The 19,615-nt window shown below is 46.0% G+C and overlaps 1 protein-coding gene across 2 annotated transcripts in view; it reads right to left on the bottom strand.

Moving 5' to 3' along the window:
- Nucleotides 1-2,998: 2,998 nt before the first annotated feature.
- Nucleotides 2,999-19,615, bottom strand: part of LOC106984453 (class I histocompatibility antigen, Gogo-B*0103 alpha chain) — a 218,141-nt gene continuing 201,524 nt past the window's right edge. The window contains exons 8-9 of one of the 2 annotated variants that reach the window (XM_053223389.1): nucleotides 3,551-3,598; nucleotides 2,999-3,422 (exon numbers count right to left, since the gene is read on the bottom strand). In XM_053223389.1, coding sequence (XP_053079364.1) covers nucleotides 3,418-3,422; nucleotides 3,551-3,598 — 53 coding nt within the window. In that variant the 3' untranslated portion in view covers nucleotides 2,999-3,417. The remainder of the gene's footprint in view (nucleotides 3,423-3,550; nucleotides 3,599-19,615) is intronic. The other variant, XM_053223388.1, reaches the window with a different exon arrangement.

A 19,615-nucleotide genomic window follows, 5' to 3' on the forward strand; every position in this document is an offset into this window, starting at 1 on the left:
ACCTGCCTGTGCCCCATGGGAGAGAAAATATGTATCTCCCAGCAGGTCTTGCATTTTTCTTCCTAGAAAAACAAAATAAAACAAAACCAAAATACCGAAAAAAAAACCCAAAAACAAAACAAAAAACATTTAAATGTGTATGTAAGACCCCTTGCCACAATGAGGGCTCTCATCAATGACCTCACTGTATCTCTATTGGTGGAACGCCTGGATTGCTTGTGGGTTTGTTACAAAATGCCCAGGCCTCTCCCCATCTACCACGTTAGAGTGTTGGGCGTGGACCCAGGAATCACTTAGTTAAAACCCAGAGGAAAGGCTGATGCACAGCCACGTGGGAATCCTGCTTTATGTACTTGCTTCTCAGTGTGTGATCTGAAGACCAGAAGCAGCACCAACCTTGTTATAAACCCAGAATCTCATGCTCTACTCCAGATTGTCTAGCTCTTCCTAAGTCCAGGAAATTCCTGTGCACACGGAAGGCTGGGTCTCCCTGGAGTGTGTGCCTTCTAGGTGCAGAACCAGAACTGTGCAGTGTGCTCTAGGTTTGCTCTGATCCGCTTGCTTAGTGCTGACAAGTCCAGGGTTTGGTCCTGATCCTCTCTCTTCTATGGCCATCATCCCCTTGGTGACCTCATCTATGCTGAAGGCTCTAAACATCATTTATATGGTGTCACCTTCCATATCTATTTCTCCGACCTAGATATTTCTCCTACCCTATGATCTGTATACAACAGCCAACCTCACTTGTATTTCTAACAATCTCAGTTTCCACCCTCCTAAATTGGGTGCCTGTGATGCTGCTTCCCCAAATGTCCTACTTCCAGAGTCTTCTCTTTTCAACGGAAGTCACTCCACATTTCTACTTGTAGTCTGAAGGATTGGGTGCCATTCTTGATTCCTTCTTTTCACAACCCAAAATTAATACATTAGGAAATGCTGTAAAGTCCATCTTTAAATGTATCCAGGACATAAACACACACACACACACACACACACACACACACACACACACACACACAAACCAGAGCACAGTCACTTCCTATTATTTTTTCTCCTCAAACCCCAACATAAATCCAACATCCCCCTTACTGGTGCTTGACCTTCACCTCTCGATTCTGCACAGCAGCAAACAGATGCTTCTAAAGAGAAGTAGTCCCAGGCAGACCACCTGTTCTAAACCATCTAGTGACTCCACATGTCACTCAGAGAAAACTCAAAACCCTTCTAATCCTAAGGTCTAGACATCAGACGGCATTTCACATGCTCTCTGCTCCAGCCACAGTGGCCTCTCACCCTTCCTTGAACAAGGACACGCTCTTGCCCTAGTGCATGTGCCTGGAGGTTCCCCTGCCTGGAAAGAATTCCTTGAGACATGCTCTTCAAGAACTCCTTGTGTCCCGCACATCTCTCAGAGGTCAGCTTCCCAGTGAGGCTCACACTTACCACCATAGTAAAGTAGCCACCTTCCCTGTCCCCCCACAGGTAACTCTCTGGGTCACCTTCCTCAAAGCACCTACCAATTTCCAATTTAAACACTTCCCTCATTTACCACATTTATACAATATACGGTTGACTCTGAATTACACTGCTTTGAAATGTGCACATCCACCGATATGTGGACTTTTTTTTACAATAAGTACTGTCAATGAAGTTTCTCTTATGTTTTCTATTTTCTCCAGCTTAATTTACTGTGAGAATACAGGTACATATACATGTAATGTACAAAATACGTGTTAAATGACTGTTCATGTTTTCAGTAAGACTTCTTATCAACAGTAGGTTATTATTAGTAGTAGTTAAGTTTCAGGAGAGTCGAAAGCTACACTTGGAGTTCTGACTGCACAATGGGGTCATTGCCCTCAGTCCCCACACTGTTCCAGGGTCAAGTGGAGTCTGTCCCTCACCCCTAGGACATATTCTCCACAAGACCAGCACGTTTGCCTCTTCTTACTTACTGAGGTGTCCTAGATGAAAAAATAGCGGGTCCTGTATATGGCACATGACATTGTCAGTGGAACGAGTGGTCAGTGGAGAGGGTCTCTCTCTTCTGGATGAGTCTCAGACACAGCTGGTCCGTGGCAGCTCCCACACAAAGTGCCCGCACCTCACCATCAGTGCCGCCTCTACTTTCCCCGAGGGCTGCTCCCCCCTCCCTCTCTCTGCTCAGCTCCCTCCTCCCACAGCGTATCCCCTGCACAGCACAGCACAGCACAGCACACAGTTACAGTCCTGTCTTCAGAACCACTGTACTTAGGCTGTATGGGGCCCTTTCTCCAACCAAATAGAAATCTACATTAGACCCTGCTTTATAAATCCATGAACTTGGATGGGAACAAGCACCAGCATCACTAGAACTAAGGGCAGGGAGAGGGGGCAGAGAGGCAGGGAAGGTAGAAACTAACTGAAGTTTCATAAGATTGAGAAAATATTAAATTCCTCTTCTGTCTACCTCCAGATCTAAAGAATAATCCAGAAGACAGCTCTAGAGGGAGGGGAGGAGATGGATGACTGAAAATTCATCTCTCCAAACCCCAGAGACTCCTGTGTACAGGGCCCACGTACGCCTGTGGAACAACAGCCCAAAGGACTCCTGGTGCTATAACCACTGGGGTCACCTGGGTAGAATGAGACAGGAACTCGGACACCAAGAGCAAGAACAGGCCTGATGCTCCATAGAAACAAGGGGGAAAAACACCCAAAGATGGGGCTGAGGTCACGACCCAGGATGGAGCCTGGGCTGACTCAGTCACAGGAAGCTCTTGCTCCACAAGGTCCTGGTGACAGATGACGTCCACATCCCTGTGGTCATGGCCCTGGTGAGACAAGGTGCCACAGAAGGGACAAGGACAAGGAGCAGAGACATGACCCAGCTGAGGAGGGAGCACGTCACACTAATTATGCACTGTGCACCGACTGGACCCAGGCCCCGTCCCCGCTCAGCTCCTCCAGCCCTCTCCTGTCCCCACCTGCAACAGACACGGCACAGGAAACATGCGGGTTCTGGAAGGTTCTCAGGGCTTTCATTTATTTTTTGTTCCAACCATACAAATCCTCTCTTTTATTACCTCATCATGCCCACATACCAAGAATTACAAAACACAATTCATATCTGGATTCTCATTTTCAGTGGGGAAGTAAGGCAACAATACTCTGACCAACATGAAATGAAGACAGGGATGGAGTCGGTCCAGCCCTACCTCTGCTGGAATAAGAAAGCAGATCAGAAAGGGAACAGGAATCAGTATGGGGAGGGGTCATGGTGGGCGGGGGGGGGGCAGTCTCCTGTGTCCTCACAATATGCTAATGGGAACGCAGACACATTCTGACACCATCCGCAGAAAGTCAAGGGATCTCGATGCCACCACGTGGGAGTGTGAGCAGATCCTGCATCGCTCAGTGCACCACAGGCAGCGGGTCTCACACTGTGAAAAAAAATCATCATGAACACATTTAGGTCAGTTACATAAGTGCCACACACTCAACAGGCCCCCGCATATAAAAGTGTCCCTAGTGCCCCCACTCCTCCCCACTTCACCCTCCAGAGTCTTACCTTTAGGAGCCATTAGAGATGAATCAGAGCCCTGAGTGCTGTCATTGCCTGGGGTAGAACAAACAAGATGAGATCAGAGCCACAGGAGCTGAGACTAAAGGAGCAGCTATGGGCGGGGGTGAAATCCCCATGGGGTCCTGTCTACACTATCCCAGGTTTCAGGGATCACCTCCTCCATACTTCAGTGCAATAAGTATGCTTGCACTCTGTCTCTCTCTTTCTCTCAAAAATGAATAAATGTTAAAAAATTGAAACAAATTCATTTTTTTTAATATCCCAAATCCCAACAGAGAAGATGGTCAGTACTGAGAAACTGTCAAGCTTCTGGGAGGGTCACAGGTTAAATGGGTTGAGTTACATGGGTGATGGGTTCTAAGGAGGGCACTTGTGATGAGCACTGGGTGTTGTATGTAAGCGATGAATCACTCAATTCTACTCTTGAAACTAATATTAAACTGTATGTTAACTAACTGAAATTTAAATGAAAACTTGAGATAAACAAAGAAATGGTAAAAAGCAGTGATTGCTCAGTAACCAGCACAGGGAGATGTTTGGTATTTTGTGGGTCGTACAGTGCCTTGTTTTTGTCTCTAATTAGACAAAGTAATATCATGGTTTCACAGTCTCCTGGTGTGCTGTCGATGTTCCGTGAGATGACTGGCTCATGTCCCGCAGGAATAATATGGCCCAGTGGTGGCATCAGCCAGCTTCTGACCACACTGAGGCCCAGCTGTCAGTGTCAGACCAGTTCCCGATGTGGGGGCTGCTGTTTCTTCTGTCTTCAATTGCATATTTTAAAACACCTACAAGCTATCAATAATAATTATAGTATCGGTGTTTTGGGGAGCCTGGGTGGCTCAGTCGGTTAAGGGTCGGACTCCTGATCTCATGGTTTGTGAGATGGAGCCCCGTGTCAGGCTCTGTGCTGACAGTGTGGATTCTCTCTCCCTCTCTCTCTGCCCCTCCACCATTCATGCTCACTCTCCTTCTCTCTCAAAGTGAATAAACAAACTTAAAAAATATACTTAAGAAAAAATTTATCCAATTGAGGGAAATTTTTTAAAGAATGTAAAAACTACCACAATATCCATGACCTATTAAGAAAATTGGTATTTTTACAGTTTATTCTTTCTAATTAATTTCTTTGAAAAAAATTTAAATTTGAATATATTCGACGCAAGATTACATTAGTTTCAGGTGTACAACACAGTGACTCACTTTGTGTCTATACCATGCCTAGCTCACCACAGTGTAGATACCGTCTGTCACCACATAATGATGTTACACTGTCACTGACGATATTCCCTGTGCTGTACCTTTTATTCCTATGACCTTTTCCTTCCAGAGGTGGAGCCTGTGTTCCCACTCTCCTCATCCGGGTGCTCATCCTCCCAACCTCCTTCCCTCTGGCAATCATCAGTTTATTCTCTGTATTTATAGGTCAGATTCTGCTGTTTGTTTCTTTATTCATTTGTTTTGTTTGGTAAATTCCACATATGAATGAGATCATACGGTCCTTGTCTTTCTCAGTCTTAGCAGACACACTGCCCTGTTTGTCCATCCATGTTGTCACAAGTGGCAAGATCTCATCCTTTTTGTGGCTGCATAATAGTCTGTCGTGTGTATTTGTATATGTGTGTATATACCACACATCTTCCTTATCCATATGTCTATGGGTGGACACAGGTTGTATCAGTGTGACTTCTACAAGAACCTCACACACTGAACATCATCTGGGATGAGGGCGCCCCCTGGTGTCTAGGTCCCTGTCCAGGTGCTGGAGCTGAAGGAGACCCTAGGGAGGGCCGGGCTGAGGAGGAGAAAGGCAGCTGGGTCTTCTCTCCTTAGTCCTGTGGCCGCACGTGGGGTGGAAGGTCAGGGGACACCCCCTCCCCCACCCCACTGTTCTGCTCTCAGGTGGATTCTGACTGAGAAGCCTGAGTGGGGTCTGGACTGTAAGTCAGGTAGACATGTCTGAGCAAAAGCCTGGGCGTCAGTGGGAAGAGGAAGAAGCTTCTGAGCAGCCCTGGACTCCACAGGGGTCAGGCTCAGGGGTGAGGCGGGATTGCAGGAGAGGAGAGCTCAGGAGCCGGTGCCATTGCTGAGGTGTCTGTGTCCCTGTGCACCTCCTCCTCCAGCCCCTTGATGGTGATACAGGGAAAACCGAAAAGTAGAAACACACTTTTTGGGCACCTTATTTATAAAATTCAAAACTCAGTTAAACAAAAATCATTTCTGATTTGGAAATAGCATCTCAATGTCTATATGGTAGTCTACAGTGTAGATGTGCACACTGGGTTATAGGACTAAGATGACAACTTCCCTAAAACTCCTGCCAGAAAATATAAAAGGGGTCCTTGTGGCGGAGGCACAAGCTGGTTCCCAGAACTCTCTCTCCGAAGGCATATGACCCAGCTGACACCTGGTGTGAGTGCATCCTGTGCCACAAGTGTTAAGAGTGAACACACACGCTTCATTTAACACCCATCCTCCCCCGGGGATTGCACAAATACATTTGTGGGTATTTTCCTCTACTGGACAGGGATCACAGCAGGAAAGGTTGTCTGAGAATTGGCTCATTAATATCACTGGGGATGATAGGGCCCTGAAGAGATACATACCAGTAGAGGGAGTGCCATGACAGGCATATTGCATGAAGAACCTCCAATAAGTAGCTCCTGGTTACTCAGCTTTCCCTCAGCTATTCAATCAAACACTAATGTAGGTGCTGCTGGGCAGGGACCTTGAAGATACAAGGTCTCGTATCAGTTGACCTTAAGTAAGGGAGATCACCTTAGGTTGGACGGCCCTAATCAGGTGAGTTTTTAAAAGGACTTGGTTCTTCCTGAGCAAAAGGATTCGAAGTGTGAGAGGGATTCAGTGTGAATGGGTTCCCTATTGTTGGCGCTGAAAATGGAGAGGCACAATGGCCAACAATCCTTGTGGGCACTAGGGACCATTCCAGCTGGCAAGGAAATGGGGACTTCAGCCTTATAAGTGTAAGAAACAGAATTCCGCCTCCAGCTCTGTATGAACTTGAAGGAGCAATCCACCGAAAGATGACAACACGGCTTTGTGAAATCATGAACAGAGAAGCCATCTACATCATGTCTAGATTTCTGACTAAAAAGCTGTAGGGAAATGAATGTGTGTTGGGGCACCTGGGTGGCTCAGTCAGTTAAGCGTCTGACTCTTGATTTCAGCTCAGGTCATAACCTCAACAGCTTGTGAGTTCGAGCCCCTCTTCAGGCTCTGCATTCGTAATGCAGAGCCTGCTTGGGATTTTCTCTCCCTTTCTCTCTACCCCTCCCACCCTCTCAAAATAAATACACTTCTAAAAAATTCATGAGTGTCCTTTAGAGCCACTAAGTTGTGGCTCTGCAGTAATAGAAAATGAATATACAAGCTCACTATGCAGCAAATCAGCTCATTGCACTTTTTCCGCTGAAATGAATGTGAACTACCATGCACACTAGTTGCATGAAACCAAACCTTTCCTGACTTTTCGGTGTATACCATTTAGTGGTTTTTATGTGATGCAATGAAGTTCTAATACAGTCATATTTCATTCATGCATTCAACAACAATTAATTTAGAGCCTACTAGGCTTTCTATCCTGGGGATACAGGTGTCACCAAATAAGCTCAAAGCCCCTGTGCTCATGAGCCTTACATTCTAGAGGCTTCCCGAGAGTGAGACGGAGCCACTGGAGCATTTTCAGTGAACACATGATGTGACCTGACTCACATACCAGGATCGCTGACCCTGTGGGGAGAAGAGCCCCAGGTGGCAAGTGATGCGGGGCACCAGGGCCACAATCCAGCAGGGAGAGGGTGGTGGAGACTAAGGGGAGGAGAGGGCCTGAGGCATGAGTGAGACGGAGGGATGGGCTGCAGACACAGGTGACAAAAAGGAGAGGTAAGGAATTCTAAGCAGTGGAATTCTCAGATTTAAATATGTTGTTAGACAGAGTTTTAATAAGTATCTACAGGGCGTAGCAAGATATTCTTTGCATCTACTATTTACTATACTCTGGGGCTGTCTGCAAACCCATTGCCTCCTTATGATAATCAGGGTAAAGAAAATAATACCAAGTGCCCCAATAATATGCACATAACTTAGGTATTAGTTCAAACACAGGAAATGCATGGATGCTGGTGAAGGTCGTTTGGCTGCACTGAACACGTGCAACTTGGAGGCGATTAAAGCTTGTCCACTCTTCCAGCGGAAATATACATAACAATTGTGCATCCATGGACTGAGGAAATGTCCAGGGCTCACACAGAGAATCTTGGGGCTATGGAATGAAAGTCATGTTAAAACACAGGAGTCACTGATATATTGTTTGGGAAAACATAGGAGCTTTGTGAGTCTGACTGCTGTGCTAGATGGTCACTTTTCTGTCGGCAGGGGCCAAACTCACTTTTACAGATTAGATTCCTGATGATCGGGGGTTACCAACATTGTGCGACCAGTAGAGTTAATCAACAAGAAGGAAATTGGCCTCAATGGGAATCTCTGGCTGGTACATCAGGCAGAGCTTCTCCAGGTGTAAAGAGAAAACCCCTGTCCCTCCCTCTCTGTTACCAGGGCTAGCTCGCTCTCTGTTATTGAGTGCCTTGGAGGTGAGTTTCCTTCTAGAAGAGTCCAGAGTGAAGGAGGTGACAGGTGGGAGGTAAAAGTCCAGTTCAGTGAATATTCTGTGAAGGACTATGGAGCAAAAGGGGGCTGAGCCCAGCCTGTGGGTCTCTCCCTGGTTTCCTCAGACAGCCCCTGGGTCAGGACTCAGGAAGACAGGATGACAAAGTCACCTGACCACTGTGCAGGAGGAGAGGGGTCAGGGCAAAGTCTCAGAACCCCGGGGAGGGCCTGGCTCTCCGTGTCCCCTCACAAGGGCGGTGTCTGGCTCAGGGAAGCCCAGGGTTGGGAGTCCTAGTCTCCCCTGGTTTTACTTGCTCTCACAGCCTGGGTAACGTCCTCCTGTCTGGATACTGATGACGCGACATCTCTTCGCACTCCCATTGGGTTTCGGGTTTCTGAAGAAGCCAATCAGCGGCACCATGGTTCTGGGTTATAAAGTCCTTACAACACCACCAAGGACTCCTCTATGCCTCAGACCCGCAGTGTCTGGGTCATGCATGGATCTTCGCACCCTCTCCCGGCTGCTGTCCCGTCCCTGGCCGTGACCCAGACCTGGGCGGGTGAGTGAGGAGTCGGGAGGAACGTGCCTCTGCGGGTCAAGAGCAAACGGACAGCCCAGGGGGACACGGGACCCCAGGAAGATGGGCTTGACACCCGCCCCCACTCGGGGAAGGTATCTGTTCGCCGTCCCCGCCCCAGACCTGCACCTGCCCCAGGTCCCGCCCCGGCTTGTCCTTGTCCTTCCCCGACTCCGCCCTGCTCTCCCTGACTAGGGTACACCTCCCCCTGCTCTCTAGGTCGCCTCCACCTGGGACCTGGACCCTGGGCGGGAGGAAGGTCTGACGGGGTCCGTGACCTCAGGCTTCCACTCCCTGAGGTCTTTCTTCCCGGCCCTGTCCAGGCCCGACCGCTGGGAGCCCAGATCCGTCGTACCCCTGCCCCACACTGTCCTGTCTTCTCCCTCATGTGCTCTCCTATTCCCGCAGAGGGAGCACGGGCCTCTCTGTCCCTGTCTGTGCCTCGTGTCCCACGGAGCTGCGGCTCTTACTCCTTCGTTGAAGGTAAAACAGATGCAGGTATGTTTTCTTCTGTGCTTGCCTTGTGGGGTTGATGGATTAATTAAAAAATAATACTCCTTAAGTTTGAGAGAGTAAAGTCTGAGAACCATCCAGAGTCAGCATGTTTGCCTTACTTCCTCTGGGGCTTGGGGACAGGAGAGGCTGTGAGGAGCCAGCATGGTTGGGATTGTGCCCAGTAGGTGCTCAGTGCATCCTGGGCTTTAATATGGTCACTCCTCAGCTGCATCATCAGTGCTGCTCCCTTGTCCTTGTCCCTTCAGTGGAACCCTGTCCCATCAGGCTCTGAATCATAGGGACTCTGATCTCTCCTGTGTCCAGGACCTTGAGCAGCAAGGCCTTCCTGTGACCAGGAGAGCCTAGGTTCAAGCCTGGGTCAGGACTCAGCCCTCAAGTTTTGCTTGTTTCAGTTTGTTTATATGTTTCTATGGAGACTTAGTTTTGTCCTTATTCTTGTAGGATGATGGTCCCATTTTTCTCCTGTGTCCCCCAGTCTGGGGCAGCCTCAGGGGCCCCTGGGCCTTTCGTTGTCCCCACAGGCCCAGTGAGCCCCAGCACACAGGAGTCTCTGTGGATTTGCAGGATGAATTTTCAGACTCATCCATCCCTTCTCCTCTTTCTAGCGCTGTTCTGGATCATTCTTTCCATCTTTTCCCCATCTTTTTAAAAAAGCAGATTCTGTATCTTGACACAGCCCCAAAGGCAAGGGAATTAAAAGCAAAAATGAACTATTGGGACCTCATGAGGATAAAAAGTTTCTGCACTGCAAAGGAAACAATCAACCAAACTAAAAGGCAACCAATGGAATGGGAAAAGATATTTGCAAATGACATATCGGACAAAAGGCTAGTATCCAAAATCTATAAAGAGCTCACCAAACTCCACACCCGAAAAACAAATAACCCAGTGAAGAAATGGGCAGAAAACATGAATAGACACTTCTCTAAAGAAGACATCCGGATGGCCAACAGGCACATGAAAAGATGTTCAGCGTCGCTCCTCATCAGGGAAATACAAATCAAAACCACACTCAGATATCACCTCATGCCAGAGTGGCCAAAATGAACAAATCAGGAGACTATAGATGCTGGAGAGGATGTGGAGAAACGGGACCCCTCTTGCACTGTTGGTGGGAATGCAAATTAGTGCAGCCACTCTGGAAAACAGTGTGGAGGTTCCTCAGAAAATTAAAAATAGACCTACCCTATGACCCAGCAATAGCACTGCTAGGAATTTACCCAAGGGATACAGGAGTGCTGATGCATAGGGGCACTTGTACCCCAATGTTTATAGCAGCACTCTCCACAATAGCCAAATTATGGAAAGAGCCTAAATGTCCATCAACTGATGAATAGATAAAGAAATTGTGGTTTATATACACAATGGAGTACTATGTGGCAATGAGAAAGAATGCCTTTTGTAGCAACGTGGATGGAACTGAAGAGTGTTATGCTAAGTGAAGTAAGTCATACAGAGAAAGATACCATATGTTTTCACTCTTATGTGGATTCTGAGAAACTTAACAGAAGACCATGGGGGAGGGGAAGGAAAAAGAAAGGCTAGAGAGGGAGGGAGCCAAAACATAAGAAACTCTTAAAAACTGAGAACAAACTGAGGGTTGATGGGGGGTGGGAGGGAGGGGAGGGTGGGTGATGAGTTTCGAGGAGGGCACCTGTTGGGATGAGCACTGGGTGTTATATGGAAACCAATTTGACAATAAATTTCATATTAAAAAAAAAAGCAGATTCTGAAAAAAAGCAGATTCTGGAGTGAGAGACAGGATCTGATAGTTTCTCATCCTTATTAAATTTTAGTTAGTTTTTGTCTTCTCTGCTCACCTGCTGACCCCCTGCCCTTAGCTCTAGAGCTCCTGGTCCTGGTTCCAACCCTTATTCCTAGAGGGAAAGCAGTGTCTAATCTTCATTCACATTTGTCTTCAATATATGACCCTTGGGCCTAGGTACACCTTTTGTGAAGGAGAACTGTCATTGTGTCCTGTGCTGTGCAGAAGGGACGGTGTGGGATGGAGGAGGTGAGGTGTAGGGGGGAGACCAGCACTGGTGAGAAAAGTGGTGGCTGCCATGAACAGGTGTGGCCTGCGACTGATCTGGAAGGGACAGGTGCTCTATGCTGATTGTTTATCCAACTGATAATTGAGTGTCAGATACACGAACACTATTGTAGCATCTAGGACACTTCAGTGATGTAAAAACAGGCAGAATTTTCCGGCCCCATGGGGATATGTTCCGGTAGTAAGGGACAGAATATGTGCTAGTAAATAAGGGAAGTGTGTGTGTGTGTGTTAGAAGTTGGGAAGGGCTTTGAAGGAAGCTGGCCCAGATAGTTACCTGTGCTGGGACAGGTACTAAAGGTACTCCTTTAGTACCAGAGGGAGCCTCACTGGGAAGGTGACCTCTGAGAGATGTGCAGGACACAAGGAATTGTTGACGAGCATGTCTCAGGGAGTTCTTTCCAGGCAGGGGAACCTCCAGGCACATGCACTAGGGCAGGAGCGTGTCCTGTGTTCAAGGAAGGATGAGAGGCCACTGTGGCTGGACACAGAGCATGTGAAATGTGGTCAGATGTCTAGACCTTAGGATTAGAAAGGTTTTGAGTTTTCTCTGAGTGACATGTGGAGTCACCAGATGGTTTAGAACAGATGTTCCACCTGGTACTACTTCTCTTTTGAAGCATCTGTTTGCTGCTGTGCAGAATCGAGAGGTGCAGGGCGAGAAACCAGTAGGGAAACTGAGGGAAACTAGTGCAGTGTCCAGGAGGGGGATGTCAGCTGGAGCTCTGGGGTGTGAGGAGGGAGAGAAATAGGAAGTGATTGTGTTCTGGATATATTTAAAGATGGACTTTGCAGCATTTCCTAATGCATTAATTCTGGAGTATGAGAAGGAGGGCATCCGGTATTTCAGACTGCAAGTAGAAATGTGGAGTGCCTTCCATGGAAACCAGGAAGACTCTGGGAGTAGGACATTTGGGGAAGCGGCACCACAGGCACCCAGTTTAGGAATGTGGAATCAGAGATGTCTAGTAGAAATATAAGTGAAGTTGGCAGCTGGATATAGAGTGCAGGGTGGGAGAAATAGGTTGAAGAAATAGATGTGGGAGATGACACCATATTAATGATGTTTAGAGCCTTCAGCACAGATGAGGTCACGAAGGGGATGATGGCCATAGAAGAGAGAGGAACAGGGCCAAACCCTGGACTCCACAGTGCTAAGCAAGCTGATCAGAGCACACGCACATACTGAACAGTTCTGGTTCTGCACCTAGAAGGCACACACTCCAGGGAGACCCAGCCTTCCGTGTCCAGTGGAATTTCCCGGACTTAGGAAGAGCTAGACAGTCTGCAATAGAGCATGAGATTCTGGGTTTATAACAAGGTTGGTGCTGCTTCTGGTCTTCAGATCACACACTGAGCACCAAGCACATAAAGCAGGATTCCCACATGGCTGTGCCTCCGCCTCTCCCGTGGGGCTTATTAAGTAGTGTTTCCTGCCCTCCCCTCTCCCTGACACACACACACACAACCCACGCTTTTTTTTTTAATGTTTATTTACTTGTGTGAGAGAGAGAGACAGACGGACAGACGGACAGACAGAAAGAGTGTGAGCAGGGGAGGGGCAGAGAGAGAGGGAGAAACAGAATCTGAAGCTGGCTCTAGGCTCTGAGCTGTCAGCATAGAGCCTGGTGTGGGGCTTGAACTCATGAACGGTAAGATCATGACCTGAGCCGAAGTCAGACGCTTAACCAACTGAGCCACCCAGGTGCCCCAACACACATACACACACTCTTAAGATTATGGGCCAGGGGAGATGCCTGGGTATTTTGTAACAAAGCCACAAGCCACCCCGGGGTTCCACTAGGACCACTGAAGTCATTGATGAGAACCTTCATTGTGGGAAGGAGTCTTACATTCACATTTAAATGTTTTTTGTTTGTTTGTTTGTTTTGTTTTTAGGAAGAAAAATGCAAGGAAGATATGCTGGGAGAAACACAGTTTCTCTCCCATGGGACACATCAGGTGGCAGATAGAGGAAGTGGTTATAGGCTCAACATAAAACTCTGAGATACTAAGAGGTAGATCTTAAATGTTTGCAACACACACAGACACACACACACACACACAAACGCAAGTTACTGAGACATATGCAGGTGTAGCTGACTCTATGGTGGTAATCATTTGCAGTATACAAATGTATCCAATCAAAAGGTTGTGCCCTTAAACTTATAAAATGTTGTATATCAATTTTATCTCCATGAAAGTGGAAAGAAGTACTGAATCCTTGCTCTCTACAAGTATTCCTTCACAGATCCTCACTCTTTGTTTTAAACAACAGAGTCCAAGTTGTTTTAACTGAAACAATGTATATTTATAAGGAAATATATATATGTATATACATATAGTCAGGGAGAAATATAAATATAAAATTTAAATATGTAATATAAGGAGAAGAAGGGAAGATGGCGGCGTAGGAGGACGCTGGGCTCACCGCGCGTCTTGCTGATCACTTAGATTCCACCTACACCTGCCTAAATAACCCAGAAACCGCCAGAGGATTAGCAGAACGGAGTCTCCAAGCCAAGCGCAGACGAGAGGCCCACGGAAGAGGGTAAGAAGGGCGGCGAGGCGGTGCGCGCTCCACGGACTGGTGGGAGGGAGCTGGGGCAGAGGGGCGGCTCCCCGGCCAAGCAGAGCCCCCGAGTCTGGCTTGCAAAAGCGGAGGGGCCGGACGGACGGAGTGTGTTCTGACAGCAAGCGCGACTTAGCGTCTGGGCGGTCATAAGTGAACAGCTCTGCTCAGAAAGCGGGAAGGCTGGAGGACTAAGGGAGGAAGAGCTGCTGAGCCCCCCGGACGACAGAGCTCAGTTTGGTGGGGAACAAAGGCGCTCGCCAGCGCCATCTCCCCCGCCCGCGCCATCTCCCCCGCCCATCCCCCAGCCAAAATCCCAAAGGGAACCAGTTCCTGCCAGGGAACTTGCTCGCTCCGCGCAAACACCCAACTCTGTGCTTCTGCGGAGCCAAACCTCCGGCAGCGGATCTGACTCCCTCCCGCTGCCACAGGGCCCCTCCTGAAGTGGATCACCTAAGGAGAAGTGAGCTAAGCCTGCCCCTCCTGCCCCCTTACACCTTGCCTACCCACCCCAGCTAATACGCCAGATCCCCAGCACCACAAGCCTGGAGTGTGCAAGTAGCCCAGCCAGGCCACGCCACCCCACAGTGAATCCCACCCCTAGGAGAGGGGAAGAGAAGGCACACACCAGTCTGACTGGTGGGCTGGGGGCAGACATCAGGTCGAACTGCGGCCCCGCCCACCAACTCCAGTTATACACCACAGCACAGGGGAAGTGCCCTGCAGGTCCTCACCACTCCAGGGACTATCCAAAATGACCAAGCGGAAGAATTCCCCTCAGAAGAATCTCCAGGAAATAACAACAGCTAATGAACTGATCAAAAAGGATTTAAATAATATAACAGAAAGTGAATTTAGAATAATAGTCATAAAATTAATCGCTGGGCTTGAAAACAGTATAGAGGACAGCAGAGAATCTCTTGCTACAGAGATCAAGGGACTAAGGAACAGTCACGAGGAGCTGAAAAGCGCTTTAAACGAAATGCAAAACAAAATGGAAACGACGACAGCTCAGATTGAAGAGGCAGAGGAGAGAATAGGTGAACTAGAAGATAAAGTTATGGAAAAAGAGGAAGCTGAGAGAAAGAGAGATAAAAAAATACAGGAGTATGAGGGGAAAATTAGAGAACTAAGTGATACACTAAAAAGAAATAATATACGCATAATTGGTATCCCAGAGGAGGAAGAGAGAGGGAAAGGTGCTGAATGTGTACTTGAAGAAATTATAGCTGAGAACTTCCCTGAACTGGGGAAGGAAAAAGGCATTGAAATCCAAGAGGCACAGAGAACTCCCTTCAGACGTAACTTGAATCGATCTTCTGCATGAAATATCATAGTGAAACTGGCAAAATACAAGGATAAAGAGAAAATTCTGAAAGCAGCAAGGGATAAACGTGCCCTCACATATAAAGGGAGACCTATAAGACTCTTGACTGATCTCTCTTTTGAAACTTGGCAGGCCAGAAAGAATTGGCACGAGGTCTTCAGTGTGCTAAACAGAAAAAATATGCAGCCGACAATCCTTTATCCACCAAGTCTGTCATTTAGAATAGAAGGAGAGATAAAGGTCTTCCCAAACAAACAAAACCTGAAGGAATTTGTCACCACTAAACCAGCCCTACAAGAGATCCTAAGGGGGACCCTGTGAGACAAAGTACCAGAGACATCACTACAAGCATAAAACATACAGACATCACAATGACTCTAAACCTGTATCTTTCTATAATAACACTGAATGTAAATGGATTAAGTGCACCAACCAAAAGACATAGGGTATCAGAATGGATAAAAAAACAAGACCCATCTATTTGCTGTCTACAAGAGACTCATTTTAGACCTGAGGACACCTTTAGATTGAGAGTGAGGGGATGGAGAACTATTTATCATGCTACTGGAAGCCAAAAGAAAGCTGGAGTAGCCATACTTCTATCAATAGGACAAACTAGACTTTAAATTAAAGGCTGTAACAAGAGATGAAGAAGGGCATTATATAATAATTACAGGGTCTATCCATCAGGAAGAGCTAAAAATTATAAATGTCTATGCGCCGAATACCGGAGCCCCCAAATATATAAAACAATTACTCATAAACATAAGCAACCTTATTGATAAGAATGTGGTAATTGCAGGGGAGTTTAACACCCCACTTACAGAAATGGATAGATCATCTAGACACACGGTCAATAAAGAAACAAGGGCCCTGAATGAGACATTGGATCAGATGGACTTGACAGATATATTTAGAACTCTGCATCCCAAAGCAACAGAATATACTTTCTTCTCGAGTGCACATGGAACATTCTCCAAGATAGATCATATACTGGGTCACAAAACAGCCCTTCATAAGTTTACAAGAATTGAAATTATACCATGCATACTTTCAGACCACAATGCTATGAAGCTTGAAATCAACCACAGGAAAAAGTCTGGAAAACCTCCAAAAGCATGGAGGTTAAAGAACACCCTACTAATGAATGAGTGGGTCAACCAGGCAATTAGAGAAGAAATTAAAAAATATATGGAAACAAACGAAAATGAAAATACAACAATCCAAACGCTTTGGGATGCAGCGAAGGCAGTCCTGAGAGGAAAATACATTGCAATCTAGGCCTATCTCAAGAAACAAGAAAAATCCCAAATACAAAATCTAACAGCACACCTAAAGGAAATAGAAGCAGAACAGCAAAGGCAGCCTAAACCCAGCAGAAGAAGAGAAATAATAAAGATCAGAGCAGAAATAAACAATATAGAATCTAAAAAACTGTAGAGCAGATCAACGAAACCAAGAGTTGGTTTTTTGAAAAAATAAACAAAATTGACAAACCTCTAGCCAGGCTTCTCAAAAAGAAAAGGGAGATGACCCAAATAGATAAAATCATGAATGAAAATGGAATGATTACAACCAATCCCTCAGAGATACAAACAATTATCATGGAATACTATGAAAAATTATATGCCAACAAATTGGACAACCTGGAAGAAATGGACAAATTCCTGAACACCCACACTCTTCCAAAACTCAATCAGGAGGAAATAGAAAGCTTGAACAGACCCATAACCAGCGAAGAAATTGAATCGGTTATCAAAAATCTCCCAACAAATAAGAGTCCAGGACCAGATGGCTTCCCAGGGGAGTTCTACCAGACGTTTAAAGCAGAGATAATACCTATCCTTCTCAAGCTATTCCAAGAAATAGAAAGGGAAGGAAAACTTCCAGACTCATTCTATGAAGCCAGTATTACTTTGATTCCTAAACCAGACAGAGACCCAGTAAAAAAAGAGAACTACAGGCCAATATCCCTGATGAATATGGATGCAAAAATTCTCAATAAGATACTAGCAAATCGAATTCAACGGCATATAAAAAGAATTATTCACCATGATCAAGTGGGATTCATTCCTGGGATGCAGGGCTGGTTCAACATTCTCAAATCAATCAACGTGATACATCACATTAACAAAAAAAAAAGAGAAGAACCATATGATCCTGTCAATCGATGCAGAAAAGGCCTTTGACAAAATCCAGCACCCTTTCTTAATAAGAACCCTTGAGAAAGTCAGGATAGAAGGAACATACTTAAAGATCATAAAAGCCGTTTATGAAAAGCCCACAGCTAACATCATCCTCAACGGGGAAAAACTGAGAGCTTTTTCCCTGAGATCAGGAACACGACAGGGATGCCCACTCTCACCGCTGTTGTTTAACATAGTGCTGGAAGTTCTAGCATCAGCAATCAGACAACAAAAGGAAATCAAAGGCATCAAAATTGGCAAAGATGAAGTCAAGCTTTCGCTTTTTGCAGATGACATGATATTATACATGGAAAATCCGATAGACTCCACCAAAAGTCTGCTAGAACTGATACATGAATTCAGCAAAGTTGCAGGATACAAAATCAATGTACAGAAATCAGTTGCATTCTTATACACTAACAATGAAGCAACAGAAAGACAAATAAAGAAACTGATCCCATTCACAATTGCACCAAGAAGCATAAAATACCTAGGAATAAATCTAACCAAAAATGTACAAGATCTGTATGCTGAAAACTATAGAAAGCTTATGAAGGTAATTGAAGAAGATTTAAAGAAATGGAAAGACATTCCCTGCTCATGGATTGGAAGAATAAATATTGTCAAAATGTCAATACTACCCAAAGCTATCTACACATTCAATGCAATCCCAATCAAAATTGCACCAGCATTCTTCTCGAAAGTAGAACAAGCAATCCTAAAATTTGTATGGAACCGCAAAGACCCCGAATAGCCAAGTAATTTTGAAGAAGACCAAAGCAGGAGGCATCACAATCCCAGACTTTAGCCTCTACTACAAAGCTGTAATCATCAAGACAGCATGGTATTGGCACAAAAACAGACACATAGACCAATGGAATAGAATAGAAACCCCAGAACTAGACCCACAAACGTATGGCCAACTCATCTTTGACAAAGCAGGAAAGAACATCCAATGGAAAAAAGACAGCCTCTTTAACAAATGGTGCTGGGAGAACTGGACAGCAACATGCAGAAGGTTGAAACTAGACCACTTTCTCACACCATTCACAAAAATAAACTCAAAATGGATAAAGGACCTGAATGTGAGACAGGAAACCATCAAAACCCTAGAGGAGAAAGCAGGAAAAGACCTCTCTGACCTCAGCCGTAGCAATCTCTTACTCGACACATCCCCAAAGGCAAGGGAATTAAAAGCAAAAGTGAATTACTGGGACCTTATGAAGATAAAAAGCTTCTGCACAGCAAAGGAAACAACCAACAAAACTAAAAGGCAACCAACGGAATGGGAAAAGATATTTGCAAATGACATATCGGACAAAGGGCTAGTATCCAAAATCTATAAAGAGCTCACCAAACTCCACACCCGAAAAACAAATAACCCAGTGAAGAAATGGGCAGAAAACATGAATAGACACTTCTCTAAAGAAGACATCCGGATGGCCAACAGGCACATGAAAAGATGCTCAACGTCGCTCCTTATCAGGGAAATACAAATCAAAACCACACTCAGATATCACCTCATGCCAGAGTGGCCAAAATGAACAAATCAGGAGACTATAGATGCTGGAGAGGATGTGGAGAAACGGGACCCCTCTTGCACTGTTGGTGGGAATGCAAACTGGTGCAGCCACTCTGGAAAGCAGTGTGGAGGTTCCTCAGAAAATTAAAAATAGACCTACCCTATGACCCAGCAATAGCACTGCTAGGAATTTACCCAAGGGACACAGGAGTACTGATGCATAGGGGCACTTGTACCCCAATGTTTATAGCAGCACTCTCCACAATAGCCAAATTATGGAAAGAGCCTAAATGACCATCAACTGATGAATGGATAAAGAAATTGTGGTTTATATACACAATGGAATACTACGTGGCAATGAGAAAAAACGAAATATGGCCTTTTGTAGCAACGTGGGTGGAACTGGAGAGTGTGATGCTAAGTGAAATAAGCCATACAGAGAAAGACAGATACCATATGGTTTCACTCTTATGTGGATCCTGAGAAACTTAAAAGAAACCCATGGGGGAGGGGAAGAAAAAAAAAAAGAGGTTAGAGTGGGAGAGAGCCAAAGCATAAGAGACTGTTAAAAACTGAGAACAAACTGAGGGTTGATGGGGGGTGGGAGGGAGGGGAGGGTGGGTGATGGGTATTGAGGAGGGCACCTTTTGGGATGAGCACTGGGTGTTGT

Source organism: Acinonyx jubatus, chromosome B2 (assembly GCF_027475565.1).
Source record: "Acinonyx jubatus isolate Ajub_Pintada_27869175 chromosome B2, VMU_Ajub_asm_v1.0, whole genome shotgun sequence".
Lineage (NCBI taxonomy): Eukaryota > Metazoa > Chordata > Mammalia > Carnivora > Felidae > Acinonyx > Acinonyx jubatus.